This window comes from Trypanosoma cruzi, genomic scaffold, assembly GCF_000209065.1.
Source record: "Trypanosoma cruzi strain CL Brener 1047053516689 genomic scaffold, whole genome shotgun sequence".
Taxonomy (NCBI): domain Eukaryota; phylum Euglenozoa; class Kinetoplastea; order Trypanosomatida; family Trypanosomatidae; genus Trypanosoma; species Trypanosoma cruzi.
The window spans coordinates 1-19,950 of NW_001849180.1; the positions used below are offsets into that span (position 1 = coordinate 1).

Below are 19,950 nucleotides of genomic sequence, written 5' to 3' on the forward strand. Positions count from 1 at the left end.
TGCTGCTCCGCGGCAGAAGATAGTGCATCAAACTCGGCCCGAGCGGCTGCTAAACGCTAGCTGCAGTCACGTTCCTGCTCAATCAGGGCGGCCAGTTGCACTTCCTGTACCTCCTGGAGCGCCAAACGTGCTTTTTGCTCCCTTTCACGCCGCCTGCAGGCAGCCGAGATGTCGTCGCACTCCACCCGCTGCACCATTACGCCTCGACGCGCCACGTTGATTTCCCCAAGCAGCGCACGCTTTTCCTCACGGAGGGTATCGGCAATACGCACGAGCGCCGCTCGCTGCTGCAGCTTTTCGCTGTGGGCGTCGTCAAGCGCAAAATGCTCCGCCCGCAGCTTCTCAAAATGCCGGGCGGCGCGGCCAAGCTGCACGACGGGGTGAACCTCCAGCGCCTTGATGGACGACCGCAGCGCAAGGATGCTCCTGCGGATGTCGTTGACGCGTCTCTGAGCAGCATCGAGAGCACGATACGGGTCGGTGCGGCAGCGCAAATATTCCGCCTGCGAGAGCCACTGCGGGCATGTCGCGTCTGTCATTCTGCAGTTCTAGTCACTCCTTCAGCGTGTGTAAAAAGCGTTGCCCAAACACGTGGAAAGCACACCACCGTACCACAGAACACAGAAAAACACACTCCTCAAACACAAAAAAAAATCGCAACAATCCAAAACAAATAAAAAAATACCACCAGAAAGCCAAGCATTATACATTCGCGACGGAGCAAATCCGCTCCCTCTCAGACGGCACCCAATCGCTCCATCAAAAGCGCATGCGCCGTCTCGCCTGCAGCCTCGCTGTGTCGCCGCAACAGCTGCAGCATACGACCCACGGTCGCCTCGTGTCGTTGCCGCCTCTCCTGCAGCTCCACATCTGCCGCCACCTCCGACGTAACAGCACCACGGGCCTTGTTGATTGCCTGGTTGTAGCGGATAATTGTCTCTCTGCCTTCCAGGATGGTCCCGTGCGCGTGTTCGCACGCCTGCCGCAGTTCCTCCACGGCATTTAGCGTCCGTTCCTTCCGCTCCAACACCTGCTGCAGCTCTGACGCCCTGCCATGCAACACCTCCTGGTACTCGCTCGCCTCCAGCGCGCGCCGGCTGATGAAGGTCTTGAGCTCCCGCCGCTTCGCCTCCAGAGCCCGTCTCGTCTTCTCCTCCGCATCGTTGTCCTGCACCCGGTCAAACATATGGCGGTAGTTCGAGTTGCTTGCCCGTATGACCTGCAGCGTCCGCTCCAGCTTCAGAAGGTCACGCTCCAGTCGCGCCACACGTGCGTCCAGCGCGTCGCCCTTGTGTTGCAGCGCCTCACGTTCCTTTGCCGCCTCCACCACAAGCTGCACCTGCGTCAGGTGCGCCTGATCCGGATCCATGCGGCCCACACGCACATCGTAGCGGTTACGCAGCGCCCCGAGGCTTCTCTGGCGTTCCTGCAGCTCGGCGACAAGTCGCCGACGCTCCTCCTCCGCAAGCTTTGCCTCCATCTTGAGGATTTCGTGATGCACGGCAATCTCCGAGGCCCGCTGAGACACGTCTACCGACAGCTGTCTCTTTTGCCCTTCAAGGTCGCTCAACTCGCCGCTACGCTGGTGCAGTGTGCGTTTCAGCCCCTGCAGCTGCAGCTCCTGTGTGTCCACACGCACCAACTCATCCTCCCGCACCTTGCGCAGCTTACGCAACTCCACCGCGCAGCTGTCGCACTCAAGACGCAGCTGCAGCGCCTTGTCGCATGTGCTCTTCTCCTGCTCCCGCATCCTCGCCACCTCCAGGTTCGCCTGTCGCGCCTCCTCCCGCACTCGCTTCACCTGCGTGTCTAACGCACGCTGCTGCGTGCACAGGTCGTCCAGTGTGCTCTGCATCGCCGCAATCTTCTCGTTCAGGCGGTTGCGCTCATCCTCCGTCCGCTCCCCCTTCGTCCGGTTCACCTTGCGCTCCATCTGCTGCACATTGAACTCAACATTGTAGAGGATCTCCTGCTGCGTAAAGGACTCGCGGTCGAGTTGACTGATCTTCGCCTTGAGGTTCCGTCCCTGCGCCTGCCCACCGCTAATCTCCGCAATGAGTTCATCCTGCAGGCGACCGGCCGCCTGAAGCCGCTCACCCGCTCCGAAGTTCTCGCGCTTCAGCTCCTCCACCTCCTTTTCTAGGCGCCGGTCCGTCGCACGCGCCTCCTGCAGCAGTCGCGCAATTGTGGCCCGCTGCTGCTCGAGATCCATCGCCGTGTCAAATTCACCGTGCAGCTGCTTCTTTGTCTGCGCCCGCTTCTCCACCACGCGGTCGTACGCCGCCGCCCTCTGCGCCACAGCCGCCCGGCTCTCTTCGGCACGAATGCGGCTGTTGTTGCGCTCCCGCACAGCACGCGCCAGCTGCTCACGAAGTGTTTCCACCTCCTCCTCCATCGCCACAACGTGCCCCTCAAGCGACACCAGAACGTCACGGTGCTTCTCCGCGCGCTGCTCACGCTCCTTGATGCCCACCCGCGTCATCGCCTCCTCGTCGCGCGCCGTGTCAAGCTCGGCCGACAGCGCCATCAGCACCGCTCGCCGCTGCCCCAGCCACTCCGCACCTTCCGCGTACCGCATCGCCGCCGAGCGAATCGCCGCGTCGCGCTCGTGAATCGTCCTCACAACAGCCTCCCACTCGTCCAGCAGCGACCCGCGGTCATGGTGCAGCTTGCGATATTCCACCGCGCTGCGATCCAGCTCCAGCTGCACATTGCGTGTCACCATCACCTCCTCCTCCAGCTGGCGCTTGCGGTCACGCAGTTTCGCCTCAAGCCGCTCAACGGCCGTGTTCAGCTGACGTACCCGCACCTCATCATCCTTCGTGTAGCGCGCCACGGCCTCCTCGTCCGCTTCCTTCTGCTTGCGTGCAATGTCCCACTGCTCAAGCTCCTCCTGGTTGAACGTCATTGCTCCCTTCAGCTCGGCCATGCGCAGGTTCTCCTGAAATATGAGGTTCTGCACTGCCTGCAGCCGCTCCTGCACCTCCGCCTGCTGGGCCTGCATATGATTCTGCTCCTGTTTCAACCGGCCGCACTCGCGGTCAAGGAGACGGTACATGTGCGTTTCCGAGTCCACCTCGCGCCGCTTGCACTCCACCAGGCTCTGGGTGCTCACAATCTCCCCACGCACATTGCTGAGGTGCTCCTTCATAAATTGTAGCCGCCGCCGCAAATCCTCTACATCACGTAGCTTTTCATCACACAGCTGCTCATGGCGTGAAAGCTGTGCCGTCAGCTCCTTGTTTGTCGCGTTCAGCAGTTCCAGCGGAAGCGCCTCCGCCGTCGCGTCAATAACATCTAAGTTCATAACGACTCTGAATTAAGAAAAAGTGCACAGAAAAAATAAAAATAAAAATCCAGGCAAAGCCGCCCCACAAATAAACAAAACAAAAGGCAGACAAATACACCGAAAAAAAAAAACATGGAAAACCAGACGGAACATCATGTGTGTAGTCTAATTGGATACTCATGCGGGGACACTTCTTAACAAACTACAGAACAGCGAGAATACCCGCGTCACACAAAGCCTCTGCGAGCGTTAGTTGATTTAGAAGAATGTCGTCAGAGTTATCAAATGATGGAAATGGCAGGTCAGATACACGCACGCCACACGCAGGCGCCGCCAATATGGTGGCAATGGCGGGAGCAAAGTCCACTTCAAAACGCAGCAAACCCTCTGGGGCGCCGAAACATACAGGAGAATTACCACAGCAGTGGTATACATGGGCCTCCCCCTCTTCGGAAAGCACCAATCGTGCACAATGAGAAGCGGCAAGACGAACGGTCGAGCTAAGACTAAGAGTAACTCTGCTGCGTGTGCCTTCGACTACAGAACGCGGCAAAGGCTGTTGTTTTGCCAAGGTACTTCGGGCGTACACATCGCAGCACTCGTCTATAAATTTTTCGCTCGATAAGTGATGAAACACTTCGGCCGCCATTTGACGGAACGATAATTGCAATAGACGACGACGCTTTTTTCGCTTTTCTGTCAGTAATGCTAGCCCGCTTTCCTTACGAAACGTTGGGTGGTAAATGGCGCCCAATCTCTTCAGCAAAGAACGTGGTAGTGAGCGTCTCCAATGAATGTAATTTGCCGCTAACTTCTCCACAACATGTGTGACAGCGTGTTTCATAAGATCCGCCCATGTATTCATTTGATTTGCTGAGAATGTTACATGCAGAGAGTGCGCGTGGTTATATTTCCGCCCTTGATGCACTGTCCCACGAGGCATGTACAATACATCACCGGGAAAAAGGCGAAAGATCTGTGTAGGCTTGGGAAGCTCCTCTGGGTTATAGTCCTCGCTGGAATGTCGACTGAGAACATCCACCCTCTCCGGTGGATCGTACAGGCGCCACTCCTTTTCACCCTCCAGCTGCAAAAGAAAAACGTCCACATCGTCGTAATGTGGCGCAAACCCTTGACTGTTTGCCGGTGTCCAGTAACTGTTCAGACCGCAAGAGCAAGCAAATGCCTCCTCCAACATTGCAAGAACCGCAGAATTCTCAACGATGTATTCATGGGGACGCAAGAATCGCACGGACCAGCCTTTTCGCATAGAGTGCTTCATCTCCTTCTCCGTGACAATCCCCTCTGAACGAAAAGGGACGCGTTTCTTTTGCACCGCATCAAACCGAACAATATTAATGTCAGTGGTGTACGACAGTGACTTCTCTGCGGCAAGCTGAAGCATGAGTTCCGTTGACCACTTCACGGCCGGTAGTCCATCTTGCACCTCAGTAAAGTGCGTTGCCGCCCCGTGAGAAAAGTGCAGCGGCTTCTTTTCAAAGTAGTGCCGAAAGAACTCCTTCTGCGTCTTCCCCAGAAGCCACTGAAAAACGGTATCATTTCTTTCTCCAAGTAATCCACGGCCAAAAGGTGCATCCCGTTCCACACGTGTTCTCTTCCTTCGTGTAGACATCACGACAGCAATTCCACGTTTCTCGTCCTCAGCTCGCTAAACAACAAATAAAGAAATGCTCAGAACAGAACAAACCAGCCAAACCCCAAAAATAAAAATAAAAAAATAAAAGACAAGTGCAGGGAGTTTACCCCTGCAAAAGCCCAAAAGAAAAACAGATGATAAAGAGAGAGTGTGTGCGTGTGCGTGTGTATATAAGTGCATATATATATATATATACTACGAGCACACAGATATTACATTAAACCGCCTCAATTCAAAGATCTAAAAAAGTGTCCACCAGAAGTAAGCTTCTCTATTTTGAGTCCACCCGCTTTTCTCTATTTGCTCCTTCACTTGTCTCCCTTCTTACCGTCCACTTTTATCGGTTTTGCCTATAAGTGTTATTTCTGTTGTTGCTGTTGTTTTCCCTTGTTTTGCTTCTTCGCAGGGTATTCAGCGCGTCGTCAGTCCTCCTTCGTCCTAGGAAGCGCCAAAGTTATCATGGAGACTTCATCAAGATCATCCTCGTCGTGCTCCACCTCATCCACTGTGAGATGCTCCGTGCTATTTAAAAAGGCTGCCATGCTCGTGATGACGTCCCGCTGTGCCTCCAAAAGAGGTTTCAACCCGTAGCGTTGCAATAGTACCGCAAACTCATCGTCGTACATGTCTTGATGCTCGTGCTGAAGCCTTAGCGTCTGGCAAGACGCACTGAGTAGCTGCCGGAAGTGCAGGACCGCGTATCCGGTCTCCGCGTCCGTCTCGACGTACCGCTGTATGTTGTGGTACCTCACGGAGAAGACGTAAAAGGCACCTTCGTCATCGGCGAATGCCGCGTACTGAATCCGGTGGGTCAACAAGAGCAAAGAGAGCCAAAACTGCTTATGCGATGCAATAGCAGTCGTAAAACTGGCAAGCATTCGGTTGCCAAGCAGGGAGAGTTGCACGGGAACAACAATGTCGCCTTCTTGCCAGCGAAGACAGCTCGGTGAGTGAATGTCCGGCACAGCGGTAATTTCGGTAAAAACCCCAACTGCCGTCTCCTTAGAATTTGTGAAGGTGTTACCTTCCGCCGTCACTTCCAGAGACTGGGACGCAAAGGCAACATTTGACATGACAACCACAATCGGCGCAACTTTCTCCAGCTGCATCTCAAGCTCCTGAGCGTCAGCTACGTCGCGAAATGAAATAAAGTTTGCCAATTCATACTTGATGTGCTGCTCAAGGTCCAAAATGCTCTTCAGTTTGTCATGGCTTAAGTGATGGTCAAGACACCACTGACGCACATGCACGGCATCGCCAGCGCTCTCGCTAACGCAAATTCGAAACCTTAAAACAGCTTTCATAACAGCCACAATATCGCTACGTAGACCACAGCACATATCCCGCATGACATTTTCCGTCTCCTCCATTGCTTGTACAACAGCGTAACGCCTCCGTCGACTATGTTCCTGTGGGTTTGGCGCAAACGGCGAAAGACTACTTGTGACTGCCGCTGCCAATATCATAAGTGACTCCAGCCCCGTTAAAATGCCGTAAACGACAAGCATGCCAGGCTGCGGAGAGACTGGAATCAGCTGCAGAATACGGCCTATGAATGTGTACTCGTACTGATCAATTTCGGCAAGGACAACATTCTTCGCCTCCTCAAGCACCAACGGACCCCATTGGTTGTTGGAGTGAATTTCGGCAATGCGCTCGCCCTCTGCCAGAGGGTCTTTCTTGTTAATAATACATCCCAAATGCGATAGTGTATCCATAGAGACGGTGATGGTCTCCACAAGCGGCTGACCGTGACAGATACTGAAGATCGCCACGGGATTGCAAACAAGCTGTAGGCAATGCAGAGAGAGCTCGTCCACGCGGGAGTTTTCAATGGGTGGATTTGCATGATCGGGGAGAGACGCAACAATAGAGGATGGAAGCAGACAAAAGTAAAAGCCTTGTTGTACACGGCCAATGCGACCACGCCTTTGTGCCACACTTCCCTTTGAAATCCACTGCATCATCAGTGGGGGGTGCAACACGGTGGCTGGGTCGTCCTTGTTAATCTTGGGGCGCTTCACCAACACCAAATCAATCACAAACACAACATCCGGTAAAGTGATGGAAACTTCCGCAATATCTGTCGCCAGATAAATCTTCTGGCTGTACGGCAAACGACGGCCGATGGCATCTTCAATGACAGAAAGGTCAACGGAACTGTGCCATGGCACAATGTCAACAGGTCTCGGCATATTTGTCTCAAGCCACAATTGGAACTGCTCCACCTGCGCACGACCCGGCAAGAACACCAATATGGCGTGTTGCGGGTCCGCATAGGCATTAAGGTACGCGACAAGGGTTTGTGCAATGGCCATATGCTTCTCCAGCAGTGAAAAGTCAACGCTGCGATCCAAAAAATTCAGTGGTTCATCATATCCCGTTCCAATCAGTGCGCAGACATCCTCCATAAAATAATCGTGAATTGGATGCTCTGGTTCGCTTTGTTTGTACGTTGCCACCTTCAGCCCGGTGAAATACTCCTCCCAATCGGCGGTGTTAAGCGTGGCACTCATAAGAATAAGCTTAAAGTTTGCCGTTCTCTTCAAGAGGCAAAGACGCAGCAACGCCACAGTCACCTCAATATCCGGCTGCCGCTCGTGAAACTCATCGAGAACAATGTGCGTAAATGGAGGGTTCAGCGGGTTATTAAGCAAATGCAAAAGTAGCGTGTAGCTAGTCATGTACCACAGCCGTGTCTGATCGTCGCCTCTCTTTTCCCCACGGATCCAATATCCGACATCCTCACCAACGTTTTCGCGTCGGATGGTGGCTACTCTCGACGCAATGGAGATGGTCGCCGTGCGGCGGGGCTGCGTGCTAACAACACGTGTATTTTGTGATAGCTCCAACAGCGCTTTGGGAACCAATGTGCTTTTACCACTTCCCGTATCCGTGCAAATAAAAATGACATCGTGTTGCTCAATAAGGTCCAGAATAACAGCAATGTCAATACGCTCACTGACCGTACCGTTGAGGTTCAAATGCTCCTGACGGGCATATCGCTCGAGAAAACCCGCCTGCGCTTCTTGCTGCGCCGCCTGGAGCTCTTGAAACGTTTGATAATTTTTCTTGTATTCGGGATCTGTGCGAAGGGCCTCTTCATGCCGCTTCTGTGCCTCTTTTGCCATCTTTTCAAAGCGCCGCTTGAGTCGCTCCTCCTTTGACTCGCGATAACCGCGCCCCCGGTAAGTCTTTGCGGCCGTCGTCGATTGTTGTTGTTGTTGCTGCTGCCGCTTCTGCTGCTGTTCGTGCAGACCCTCCATGGGAAAAGTACCGCCGGAAACGATGACTCTGTCGCCCACTTTCACCTGCTGGACGACTTGTGCCCCCAGCAATTTTTCCGAAAGCGTATGCGCCGGCTCCTCAGCAGACCCCGTGGAGAGCTGCTCATGCGCCTGTGGCTGCTGTTGCTCCCGTTGTTGCTGTGAGCGTGGCTTTGGCAGAGAAGACTGTGCCCCGGCCTGTGGCTTTTCTGGCTGGCGCGCCTTGCTGAGATAGTCAATCGCCCCTCGTGACGGCTGCTGGGGATTTCGCTGCGCCAGCCAACTTAACACATTTCCACCATCGCTTGATGACCACTTCTCCTCGCTGGTCTTGTTCTCGGGAATTGTGGCATTCTCTTGAAGGAATCGTTTAATCTGCGCCCCCACCTTTTTACTCATATCCCCCGCAACGTTTGCTATAACACCGCTTGCGGATACGTGGATAAATTTGATTTGGGCGGAAATGTCACTTTCTTGCGCTGGAGTATTATTACTACACGTGGTGTTGGTCCTTACCTTCTCGAGCGCAGGATAAAAAAGGAAGAAAGAATGCCGCCACACACATACAAATACAATAAAGGAAAGAAAAGGAAAAAGAAGAAAATGTGTGCACGTAAAAAAAGGCAAAATACAGTAAAAAAAAAAAACTCGTGGCAGCCAAGAGCATACCAAAAGAAAAAGATATATTTTCAAAGGCATCCCCCCACACTTCATGGCAGCAAAAAAAAAAACCGATGCAATTGTTTTTTGGTTTTTTAATTGCACTTCTATTTTGGGGCGGCATTCCTCTCCTTTCCTCTGTCTCTCTCCCCCCCACACACAAAAACACACAAACATGCAGAGAACCTTCCCAAAGTTGTTTCATGCGGAGCAAATTCAGTCACCCTCCGCGTCGTCCAGCTCGCAATGCTCATCGCCCTCATAAGTCGCCGTGTTCTTCGGAACCCCGCTGCGGGCGCCTCGAACACCCGTCGGTGTGAACGGGCGCCCTTGAAACGTCACCGCCACCGGACGGAATGCGTAGCCACCCCCGCCCCCACACGGGGATCCCCGCCGCCGCTGCTCCTCAAGGCGTTTATTCCACGCCTGCATGAACTCTTCATTCTGTACATCCGCCCAGTGCCGGCGCGGCGTCGGAGTCAAGCCACGTTGTTGGTCCTCCTTCAACTTCTCCCAGTAAGACGCGTCCACGTAGCCGTTGTTGCGGGCCTCAATGGCGCGTTGAATGCGGTTGTCCCGCCAGCACACGAAAAGAAGGTACACCAAGCCACCAAAAATAAGTCCGTGTTTCAGCACTGCCCACAAGACACGCAGCCGATTCAGTCGCTCCGCCTCCAGCACCTCTTCATCGGTGAATCCATGAGCAAACGGGTTCGATGTGTACGGACGGTAGAAATCACGGGTAGATCGGTTTGCGTACCTCCTCTCACCGTCCCACTCAACGCCCAAGTCATACTCATAATCACTGCGGGCATAACCGCTGGAGGCATCACGTGCAAATGCCGCACCGCACCCGGCTCCTTCATACCGACCCGCAGACCACCGAGAATGGGCGTTATTGTAGAAAGAACTGCTGTCACATGACTCTGCCGGAGTGTCTGTTGCCTTGCGATCCCCGAGGAGAAAAACATACGCATCGTGGAGCTCTCGAAAACGCTCCGCACTGCCGCCTGCATCTGGGTGAAACCGTTTGACTTGTCGACGATACGCCGCCTTCACCTCCTCCTCCGTGTAGTGCAATCGTTCATCCAAGCCGAGCAGACTGAGTGCTCCGCGATTCGCAACGAGGGTTCGCCGCATCGCTCACATGTACGGTTGGCTGCACGCCGAACACTCTCAACATGCATGCAAAAGTAAGAGTTCAAAAATAAAATTAGAAAGAGATCAAACGTAAGAGAGTGGAATAGCAGGTTGTATGCTCATAATCGGACATATCCCCACGTCCAGAAACATGCACCAGGTGAGTACACCGCAAAGAATCAAAGAACAAACAAAAGTAGGTGTCGGCATCCTCTTTTTCATTTGTTTTTTGTTTTTGTTTTTTAGCGGTGAACGAGGCTGCCTCCGATATACACACAGACGTGCGCAGATGGGGAAAGTGGGACGTGCGGAAACACACAAAAAGAAAAAAACGTCTTTTTCCCTCACGAGGGCTTTTTTTCCTGCTTCTCCTTCCGCACGTGCACGGTTCGTTTTTCCGGCACGCGTAGGACGTCCAAAAGATTCTCCGTGACGCGTACAAAGTCCCCCGTGACTCGGGACGTCACCTCGTGAGAGATGTAGTCCTCAAGTGTGGGGTATGGCAGACGAACAATTTTCTCCCCTGTCAAGTAACTGCGGTTGTAGAAGTGGTAGCGGTAATGCGCAATCTTTGCAGCGAGAGTCCTGAATATGGCGCCGCAGTGGGCGCAGCGCTTCCTCCCAGAATCGGAACGATGCGAAGGAAAAATGGCAACAACAAATTCTCTCATATTCCTGCGCACAACGTCAATTGTTGCGGGTGCCGACGGGGACGAGGAGGACAGGGATGAGGTCGACGACTGCGACGGCCCCGCGCCAGCAAGCAGCACACGCAACCCGGCGCTAATTGCCTCCGACGAACGGCGGCCAACGTTCTGGTCGCCCTCATGAGTCGTGGAGTTGTCCCGCAGTGTTTTTAGCTTATACCGCACGTACTCTTCTATTCGACGATGCGTGTCGGGGCGCAGAAGTTTCGTGACCGTCCACGATCGCAGCACGTCCAAAAACAGTAGCCGGTAGTCCTCCACAGCATCGTGCATATATTGACTGCGTGCCAGCTGCCAGATGGGCATGTGGTCCGCTACAAGACGCGGCAGCTCTTTTTCGGCCGCCTCTCGTGCAGTCGATTGCGACGCCTCTGCAACATGGCGTAAAAAGGCATCAACGGCACAGAAGGCAACGTAACGGTCCTGCACGTACGCGTGGCTGGAGTAGAGACGCTCACGCTCCACCTCCGCACCGTCCTGGAAATTATTGTGTGCATGAGACTCTGACAGCCGTTCAGCCAGCTGGGTGTAGCGCTGCGAGCAGCTCTGTAGATGATTTTGAATCGTCAGCCAGGCATTGGGAGCCCACGCAATGTAATCACGCACGCTCCACATGATTCCATCCATGATGTACTGCGTGTTGGGAATCGGCAGGGGGACAGACACGCCGGGACGATTACGAGACGCCACGTGAAACGGCACGGTTCGAAGCCGCACATCCATGAAGAGCTGCAGGCCCACCAGCCACTCATCCCTCTCAACACCTTCTCCCCTCATTCACACACACACACACTGTGAACCAACACACACACACACACGCATAGAGAGAGAGAGAGAGTAAAAGAAATAATAAAAAACAGCTGTCAAAAGCCAACACGTCTCTCACGTGTCAAGAAAAAGAAAAACACAAAACGACCGAATATCGCCTCCACCCCCCACTCACACACGACCCCTCAATAACGAGGAAAAACAGCAACGGCTGTCTAACGCAAAAAAAAAAAAAAATAGTAATAATTTATAAATAAATAGTAATAATGGGCAATTCAAAAAGAAAGAAATATGTGTTTTTATGTTGGCAAAATGAATCAAACACACACACACACACACAAAAAAAAAAAAAAGAAGAGGCTCACCAATGCGCCGCTGCACAACACACACACACGTCAGAAACTACACAATTCCACTGCACATATCCCTCACAATGAGATATAAATCACTAATAATAATAATAAAACACACATTCCCCAGCACTGCGTATCACTCTTCCATTCCAAAAACCAACGTTATGTGTGTATGTTATAATATATATAATATACACACATCCTATCATATATAATATATATATATATATCCCCCTTTCCCTTCTCGTCTCTTTCAATCCATTTTACCCCGGTGGTTGTTTGATTCATATGATACGGAGAAGCATGCGGTGCAATAAAAAAAACAAAAAAAAAAACGGATCGTGGTTTAAAGAAAGAAAACAGATGACATCACATATACACACAGATATACATTGCCCAGTTTAGCTAATCATGCAATATCTGTACACGTGTACGTTTGTATGCCAATGCAGGCTCCTCAATTATTTGGGTGCATTTGTATTCCTTCAGGAAATTATCCAAACAAAAAAAAAAAAAAAAAAGCAAAAACAGATCGCCCTGCGCCCACCATAAATGCGTCCTATTCAAAGAGCCACCTCATACAATCGTCATGCTTCCCAGCCGGCATTCGTCTCATTTCCCTTTTTTCCCACCGTCCCGCAGAGTGCCTGTAATCCAACCGTCCTGCCCACCAACGCTGGATTATTATCAAGACGAGCCACGCCAAAAAAAAAAAATTAAGGAGGATTCATAACAGACTAATGCAGCCATTTGCCCTCCGCAGATCACCACCACCCGCATCTATATATTTATATGTGTATCAAGCACACATATTTTCACATATACGCATACAAACACATGTATGCACAGAAATATACATACACATATAATTTATGACGCATGAAAACAAGCACAAACAAAAAATAGCCCGCACAAGCGCAAAAATAAATAAATAAACAAATAAAAATAAAGGAAAATAAAGGAAAAACCTACAAGTGACAATTGGCGGTTATGAGATTGAATTTGATCTCGCCCGTTGTCTGCAACGCGGGCACTCTCCAACCCTCTTCTCCAGCGTAACAATGGCTTTTCGCAGCGCGCCATTTTCGTCGCGAAGTTTCCTAATAAGCCGATCACGCTTCTTTATATTCTGTGTAAGATCAGACCCAAGTTCAACTTTCAACTTCTCTACCACGTGGCTTACCATCTCTGCCAACAGCTGCTTTTCCTCCAAAGAAACAGTGGAACTCTCCGATGTGCTGGCACCGCCATCTCGATTGCTGGTATCTTTATTCAGCATCTCCCGTAATTTGGCCGGTGGGAGCAAATCCAACAACTTCTCATGCGTCACCGCACGGAGGTACGTGGAGAATTTGTCGGCGTGCGTGTCCCCTATCGTACTTTGATGGATCGGATTCATGTTACCGCGTTGGACGTTGAGGTTGCCTGTTTTTGGTGTGCAGCTTCTGCCCCTCTGTGTACTTAAAGCGCGTCGACCATTTGTACCCGTCGGGGGTGTCTTTGCCTTTCCTGCCGGTGCATCGGCCGCGGCGATGTTGGAAAAATTGAGCAGCGGTGGGACTTCACTGACGGCCTGTCGCATCGGCCGCGGCGCATTACGCGCTTTGCTTGGCACAATATTGGCAATGCTGAGACCCTTAACGCGGAAGGCATACCGTAGCGTATTCACAGTATGGTCGTAGCTGCAGGAAGAGGCAGAGATGTTTGCTATCATGACAGTCCGGCTGTTCCCTGTAAAACTGTCGCGGAGTATCTCCGTTAGCTTCGAGCCACGGAACGGCACATGTTTCTTCTTCTCGTCCAGCGCCCGAATACACTCCTTCAGCGCAAGCAGTGACTTGTTGATCTCCGCCCCCTCCTGGCGTGTCTGCTTGTCGTTTGTAGACGTTTCCGATGCCCGCTCGCTGCCGGCGAGATCAACAAAGTTCAGTGTTCCGCAGAACGATGTGTCCTTGCGGCAAAAAACCCGAATTGTCAAAACTACATGGGAGCGACTAGAGCGTTCATTCGCACTCGTGCTTCCAGTGCGGCGTTGGTCGGTACCACTGCTAATAAGCAAAAACAACTCCTCCGCGGAGCTCACATTGTGCCACGACAACCCGCAGATGTTGACTCGGTGGTTGTGATCCTCCCGCACAACGACGGGGGTGCGGTTCATAAGAAGGTCAAAAAGGGAGTTACAGTAAATTTCATACAGGGATACGTAAACTTCGTGCTCCGGCGTCAGTTGCGCAAACAACTCCGCCGCGGCCAAAAGGTACAGCCCCTTTTCCTGGTCATTCCCAAGCATTGTGTGCGTTTTGCCACTGCCAGTCTGGCCGTACGCAAAGCACGAGGCGCTACCGCCGTCGAGTGTTGTGGCGATCAAATCTTTGCTGCAGCGCTCAAAGACATGCACATTCTTCTGGTCCTCCGCAAAAGCATCGTCAAACATGAACTCATTCACGTCCTCATAGTCCGTCAGATCAACGCGCAACTTCTTGACGGAGATATGGACCCATGGCGACTCCACCGAAACGCAATCACTCCCCATTTCATCAGCCATCATAGGCCGCTTGCGCACCACAACTCTAATGCGGCCTCCTCGTGTCCGCCCGGCGGGTGTTGCGTTTTGTGACAGCATGGAAGCACGGCGTGAATTGCCCTCATTTAATCTACGCAAAGAAGTTATTGAAGCCGCCGCCGACGCCGGCGACATAACCCTGGAATTCTCCTCCACAGCAACGAGACATGAGAGCAGCTTCACGCGCGGACTAAGCGACGTCCCTCCGGTGTCCTTCGGTGTGACGTTCTGAACGATTCCCGGGAGCTCACGAATAGACGGCAATTGCGGTGACGAGGTGTTCCCATTGAGTGACGTAGACGCCGCTCGTCGTCTTGTAGAAAGCCGCCTCAACTCACGGGAGAGGGACTCAAAATTTTGAAAAAGGTTTTGAGGCGACGGCGCGGACTGGCGCAACCCGCACTGCCCCCTTCGCTCATTCCGAGAAGATTGATCGTCCCGCGTGAGGGCCTCTCGTGTGGAGGTAAAATGCGCGGCCTTAGCAGGGGAGTCGAGTGCGGTGTTTGTGGCAAGTAACGCTGGTGTGACATCATTCATCGCCTTCACTTCATCCTCTATAAAACGCGGAGAACTATCAACACGTTTGGCTGAATTCCATACGTTCCTGTCGTCCTGCATTTGTTTCCTCGTTGAGGCGCCACCGCCCATCAACAACAACAACTACAAAGCAAACAAGTTTACCACAACAACAACAACAACAAGGTGGGAACCAACACCACTGACTGCGTAAAGAAGACTAACAAACTAATCCAAAAAAAATAATATATATGTAGGTAAAAGAGAAAGAAAAAAGAAAAGAATCAGGCAACAGGCATAAATATTATAAATGTGTGGTAAGAAGGAAACATTGCGCACAGACACATTCAGCAAGAGGGATATAAACAAACTTCAATTATTTTTTATTTTCCTCCTGAATGGAACAGCACAACAGTCAACCAATTTTTTCTCTTCAACGCACATTTTGTTTTATTTTTCCATTTTTTCTCGTTCTCTTATAATATATATATATTTTTTTCTTCTTCTTCTTCACAGTTAATGACATTTATTTTGCGTACGCAGTAAAACTCTGGCAAAAGAAGAAACATATTGTTCCACTGGACTCTCCCTTCAAGAGTTTAATTCCCGTCTGACTTTGTATTCAAGCCGCAAAGCGCATCCAATAGCCGTGCCATCGAGTCAATGTTGTGACATTCACCCTCAGACAAATTGCATGGTATCATGTACGACAGTCCCCCCCACATCCAACGCAGCGAAAACAAAGAGGAGGACGACACAACAGACAAAACACGGCTGGATAACTCATCAGACATCCAATTATGGCCACGGCGCCACGCAACCGCGCTCAGTGGCGATGCAAATGTCACGCTATGCACATTCTCTGGTAAGTCTGAGACAAAAAACGCCGCTGCTGCCCCTGCGAGGCCGTGGCCAACAAAATACACATCATGGGTTGGACTCACAATGGATTTCACGTACGCGCTTAAAATATCCCGCGCCCGATCAATGGACGAATTCCACAGCAGTGCGGATAACTCATCCGCCGCGGAGATCAGCGACACCAACTGAACAAACCAGCCGGATGGTGTGATGAGAGCCAACAGGGAAAGAGCCACAACATTGATCCATATCGTCATAGACTCCATCACAGGGTACATTTGGCCTGTGGTGCCAAGCGTAACAATAGTTGTGTTGTGCCCTTTCAACGAACTCGTAAAAATTTTCGTTTGTAAAAAAGACAACGGCAAAAATGTGTCGTTATACACATAACGAAAGTTGGGAAACCATCTGTGAAGGTCTGCCAGCGTGACATCCAACGAGCCTGCATCTGACAATTTTGCAAAAAGCGCCATGCCCACAATGTCCACCGTGGAAGAAAAGCGCACCAAACACACCGGCAGAAATGAAAGGGATTGCGGCAAAGACACGCCAGTGACAGGCGTATTGCCTCCATGCCACGTGTAGTTCGGCAAAAGCCAGGTGCTGGCCGGAGTTTTGTAGACAGACTGAGCAGTGCTCCACCCGCCCACAATGCAAAAGAGCAGCGCGGAAAGAAAGATAAAAACAACAATCGATAAGCCGTAGTTGGAGCAGCCGCCACCCACCCGCATCCCATGCAACATTAAGTGCACGCCAAGTATAATTGTGATGACACCAAGACGGTAATCACTAATAAATGCAAGGGCAAGAAAGGCAATAAACTGCGCAATGATCCACATCCATAACGCGCGGAACATCCAACGACGCGCCACGCGGTTCCTTACGGGCAAAAATGTGTAAAGAAGAACAACCGTGTCCGTCACCAACGCTAAGGCCAAAAGAGCGCCCAAGGAAGTACCCCACCTCCCTTGCCAGCCGTGTGCCGCGGTTGTAAAGACTATCGTCAACCATGTCAGACCGGAGTAGAACGCAACGACTGTTAACAAGCCATCCGTGGAAGAAGCTCGGCCGGTGTTCAGAAACAGAACCACAAACAAACCAATCAAAAAAGTCGTCGTAACAGTTGCGCAAAGAAAAAAAATGGAACCGTCCAGCACATAGCTTAAACCAAACGCAAAGGCCGCCATTGCCACAATACTTGCCATGGTCACCTCTATTGTTGCTGTGCCACGCATGGTGGTTTGGTTTGCGTCCATGTCCACATCCAGAAAAAAATACAGCGTCGCAACCGCAGCACTCTCCTTTCGAAGGCTTTTGTAGTACCCCGTGACTCCAAAGGCGTAAAGAAAGTGATATAGCAGTATAATGCACACTGCCACAATCCATCCAGTAGCCATGGAGTACTGAATCCCACTAACAACGTCGTACTGTGATGCCATGACACAGAACACAACAAAGAAAGCAATCAAGGCTGCAACGCACGCCAACGCCTGCATCAACAGTGCCCTTGGCCCAATGAAACGAAAGGCGTCAACAAGTTCACCATTGTACGTCCGACGTGCCAGCTCAATACCACGAGAGCAGAAAAGCGCGCAATGGCACCCAGTCACAAGCAGCGCGCAGCCGTACGGGAATGCTTTGTACGGCTCAATAAACATCGAAAAGAAAAGAAAATTCATAAAGCAGGAAAGAAACAACGTTCCAAAAACGGAACCAATCAGGAAGTAAAACGACATCACCATCAACGCTAGCCAAAGACAGCCCCTAGCAATAAGCCGTAATGGCACGGGTAGGCGTCGAAACAAGGCTGTATTCTTTCCCATATTTTGCTCCGCATCACTCAATGTGGAACGTGCAAGAACTTCGCGTTGCAAAATAGAAAGCCACTCGCGTTCCGCCGTCTCGGCAATGCTGCCACGAAAGAACGACTCCAACAGCACAAACTGCTCCACATAATCATCTATAAAGTCTCTTTTCCCCACACTTAACGATCGCCCAACAGGAGGCAGTTCTGCCCCCACGCACTTTTCCCCAACCAACCGCGCTGCACAGAAGCAATCCATGTCAATCGTGTCACATGTGACAACGTCCAACGATTCCGAGCAAATGGAATTATCAGTGGAAGCGTAGCAATGACTCCAGAGTGAGTCAATTAGGGTATTATTGGGCAACAGAGCGGAATTAGAAAGGTTGTCTAGTCGCTCAGAAACCGATTTCAAGTCCTCCGGCAGCCCGTGCGGAAAGAGACACGCTAGTTCCCACTCCTTCACCGAGAGTCCACGGAGCACGGCGCACTTCATTTGCTCAAAGTGTTCCTTAATGGCCACAGAAAACTGGGTGTAGTTCTCCTGATGGTCACAGTCATTGCTGCCGCCCAGCGCCACCGGCAGGACACTCTCATCAAAGTACTCCAACAACCTCCCAGCCTTCAGCTCGCTATCGGAGATAATTATAATACGATCCGACACAATAGCCGGAAGCCGTGAAAAGATGGGTTTGGCCACGGCTGCCAGGGTACGGTTCATGTTGCAAATGTACATCTTGTCCACCGCACCAGGAAAAAACTTTGCGATACGGAGGGCAATGTCCGCCTGAAATGTCATGTCCACATTGCTCCACAGGCTGGCCTTTTCTTGGTTGATGAGCATCACCATTTGGCACCGCTTGCTGTCAGCGCGAAGACGTGTCCCGTAGCTCAAGATCATGTCGAAGTTCATTTTACATTCCGCACGCCTGGAGGCAGTTGGTTTGTCCCTGGCGGTGACCACGTATAATACAACCCGGCCCTCCTTGTCATTCCCTATGATCTGCGCGATGCCCTTTCGCATATTTTGCAACATCCAGTCCGTCATTGTGTGCTGTGCAATCTGCTCCCTTTCAAATGCTTCACGACGCCGTATTTTGCTCACAGCCTCTTCAATGTTAAATTTCTTGTTCTCCAAAAATCCGTAAAGCCAGCAGTCAAAGTAGTTGTGGGGAATATTCAGCCGCTGCCGGAGCTCGTCCACCTCCGCCTGGTGCGTGTAGGCCGTCACCCCAATGTCCAGCAGCGTCGGGTGTGGCATGAATGAAACTACAAAATAGCTGCACAGCAGGGGAAGGCACAAAAATATACACACAAAAAAAAAAGATGTTTAAACAAAAAACAAAACGAACAAAAAACGGAAGAAGAAAAAAAAAATACTCCCCACAATCGCACCAACAAAACAAACAGTGGCACTCATCAAAATGCCTGCCATTTGTTGGTTTTGTTTTGTTTTGTTCTTTTTTTTCTTTTTTCTTTTCCTCTAAAGCGGGTGCAAATAACCCCCTCCACAACACCACACACACACTGTATATATATATATATACAGCAGATGGAAAATAAAATTAAAAATCATTTTTTATTGTTAAACTTGCGTCACATGCGGAAATATATAAAATATAAAAACAAAAAAGACAAAGACAATAAATAAATAATAAAATAAAATTACGGTTCTCACGTCGCGACATTTTAGATGTGCCTTCGCCCAGATGTGTCACAGCTCTGGATTAGCTCACGAGAGATATATTCCATCGACAGGCAAGTCACGGCGTTTCCATTGCAGTACAACTTCTGGCTCATTGTGATGTCCTGTCCGCCGACATTGTCCAGGACACCGTTGGACGCACCAACGGTCAAAACATATTTGTGGTACTCCGCCAGCGACAGGCCAGTAAGTCGCAGAAGATGCAACAACCCGGGAGAACCAAAAACAACCGTTTGAATTTGTGCATGAGCACCCGCTATGGACGCGATTCCTCCCGCTACTCCGCTTCCGGTGAGTATCAGCCCTTTTGTGCTCACCGCCCTGAGGCCTTGCATGTAATTCACAAGCTGCTGCTCGTAACGTCTCCAAGGGAAATCAATCATCTGCGTCACAAAAGAAATAATGTAGACAATATTGTTCGACCAGCTGGCAGGGAGAAAAATGTGCAGCGGCGAGAGTGAAATAGACCCCAACCAGGCAGTCATGGCCAGCATGGAAGAAAGAGCATCGCCGTTGTGTAGCACAAGGACGGTCTGGTTGTACACCGTGGAATCAAATCGGTGGAGTAGCCATTTTCCCTCCCCGGAAAAAAACTCCTGGACGACGCCGCCATATGAAAAATCGGTGGAGTTAAACCAGTTTTCAAAGTCAAAAAAAAAGG

General features: G+C 51.1%; 8 protein-coding genes across 8 annotated transcripts, besides 20 other annotated features; all 8 read right to left on the reverse strand.

Moving 5' to 3' along the window:
- Positions 1 to 2,294: a sequence feature (heterozygous, non-Esmeraldo-like haplotype).
- On the reverse strand, positions 737 to 3,307 carry Tc00.1047053508141.20 (hypothetical protein, conserved; the record flags this gene model as incomplete). The annotated part of the gene is made up of 1 exon (XM_804745.1): positions 737 to 3,307. The coding sequence occupies one exon, from the start codon at positions 3,305 to 3,307 to the stop codon at positions 737 to 739; it is 2,571 nt and encodes an 856-aa protein (XP_809838.1).
- Positions 2,295 to 3,234: a sequence feature (areas merged during assembly that could not be assigned to a particular haplotype. This can correspond to areas where the two haplotypes were merged or to regions with more than two copies in the genome that were merged during assembly.).
- Positions 3,235 to 3,458: a sequence feature (heterozygous, non-Esmeraldo-like haplotype).
- Positions 3,459 to 7,320: a sequence feature (haploid, Esmeraldo-like haplotype).
- Positions 3,492 to 4,922, reverse strand: Tc00.1047053508141.30 (hypothetical protein, conserved; the record flags this gene model as incomplete). Its single annotated transcript, XM_804746.1, has 1 exon — positions 3,492 to 4,922. One exon carries the CDS (start codon positions 4,920 to 4,922, stop codon positions 3,492 to 3,494), a length of 1,431 nt encoding a protein of 476 aa, XP_809839.1.
- Positions 5,010 to 5,033: a sequence feature (AT_rich).
- Positions 5,369 to 8,611, reverse strand: Tc00.1047053508141.40 (ATP-dependent RNA helicase, putative; the record flags this gene model as incomplete). Its single annotated transcript, XM_804747.1, has 1 exon — positions 5,369 to 8,611. The coding sequence occupies one exon, from the start codon at positions 8,609 to 8,611 to the stop codon at positions 5,369 to 5,371; it is 3,243 nt and encodes a 1,080-aa protein (XP_809840.1).
- Positions 7,321 to 13,396: a sequence feature (areas not merged during assembly with more than two copies in the genome that could not be assigned to a particular haplotype).
- Positions 8,160 to 8,196: a microsatellite.
- Tc00.1047053508141.50 (hypothetical protein, conserved) lies at positions 9,089 to 10,012 on the reverse strand (the record flags this gene model as incomplete). Its single annotated transcript, XM_804748.1, has 1 exon — positions 9,089 to 10,012. One exon carries the CDS (start codon positions 10,010 to 10,012, stop codon positions 9,089 to 9,091), a length of 924 nt encoding a protein of 307 aa, XP_809841.1.
- On the reverse strand, positions 10,357 to 11,496 carry Tc00.1047053508141.60 (hypothetical protein, conserved; the record flags this gene model as incomplete). The annotated part of the gene is made up of 1 exon (XM_804749.1): positions 10,357 to 11,496. The coding sequence occupies one exon, from the start codon at positions 11,494 to 11,496 to the stop codon at positions 10,357 to 10,359; it is 1,140 nt and encodes a 379-aa protein (XP_809842.1).
- Positions 11,498 to 11,542: a microsatellite.
- Positions 11,710 to 11,755: a sequence feature (AT_rich).
- Positions 12,004 to 12,070: a microsatellite.
- Positions 12,618 to 12,708: a microsatellite.
- Positions 12,762 to 12,784: a microsatellite.
- Tc00.1047053508141.70 (mitotic centromere-associated kinesin (MCAK), putative) lies at positions 12,829 to 15,051 on the reverse strand (the record flags this gene model as incomplete). The annotated part of the gene is made up of 1 exon (XM_804750.1): positions 12,829 to 15,051. One exon carries the CDS (start codon positions 15,049 to 15,051, stop codon positions 12,829 to 12,831), a length of 2,223 nt encoding a protein of 740 aa, XP_809843.1.
- Positions 13,397 to 16,119: a sequence feature (heterozygous, non-Esmeraldo-like haplotype).
- Positions 15,049 to 15,104: a microsatellite.
- Positions 15,396 to 15,418: a sequence feature (AT_rich).
- On the reverse strand, positions 15,519 to 18,845 carry Tc00.1047053508141.80 (hypothetical protein, conserved; the record flags this gene model as incomplete). Its single annotated transcript, XM_804751.1, has 1 exon — positions 15,519 to 18,845. The coding sequence occupies one exon, from the start codon at positions 18,843 to 18,845 to the stop codon at positions 15,519 to 15,521; it is 3,327 nt and encodes a 1,108-aa protein (XP_809844.1).
- Positions 16,120 to 19,950: a sequence feature (haploid, Esmeraldo-like haplotype).
- Positions 18,886 to 18,961: a sequence feature (A-rich).
- Positions 19,027 to 19,064: a sequence feature (T-rich).
- Positions 19,141 to 19,168: a sequence feature (AT_rich).
- Positions 19,191 to 19,252: a sequence feature (AT_rich).
- Tc00.1047053508141.90 (hypothetical protein, conserved) lies at positions 19,274 to 19,950 on the reverse strand (the record flags this gene model as incomplete). The annotated part of the gene is made up of 1 exon (XM_804752.1): positions 19,274 to 19,950. A coding segment is annotated over one exon (677 nt), but the record flags the coding sequence as incomplete, so codon positions are not given.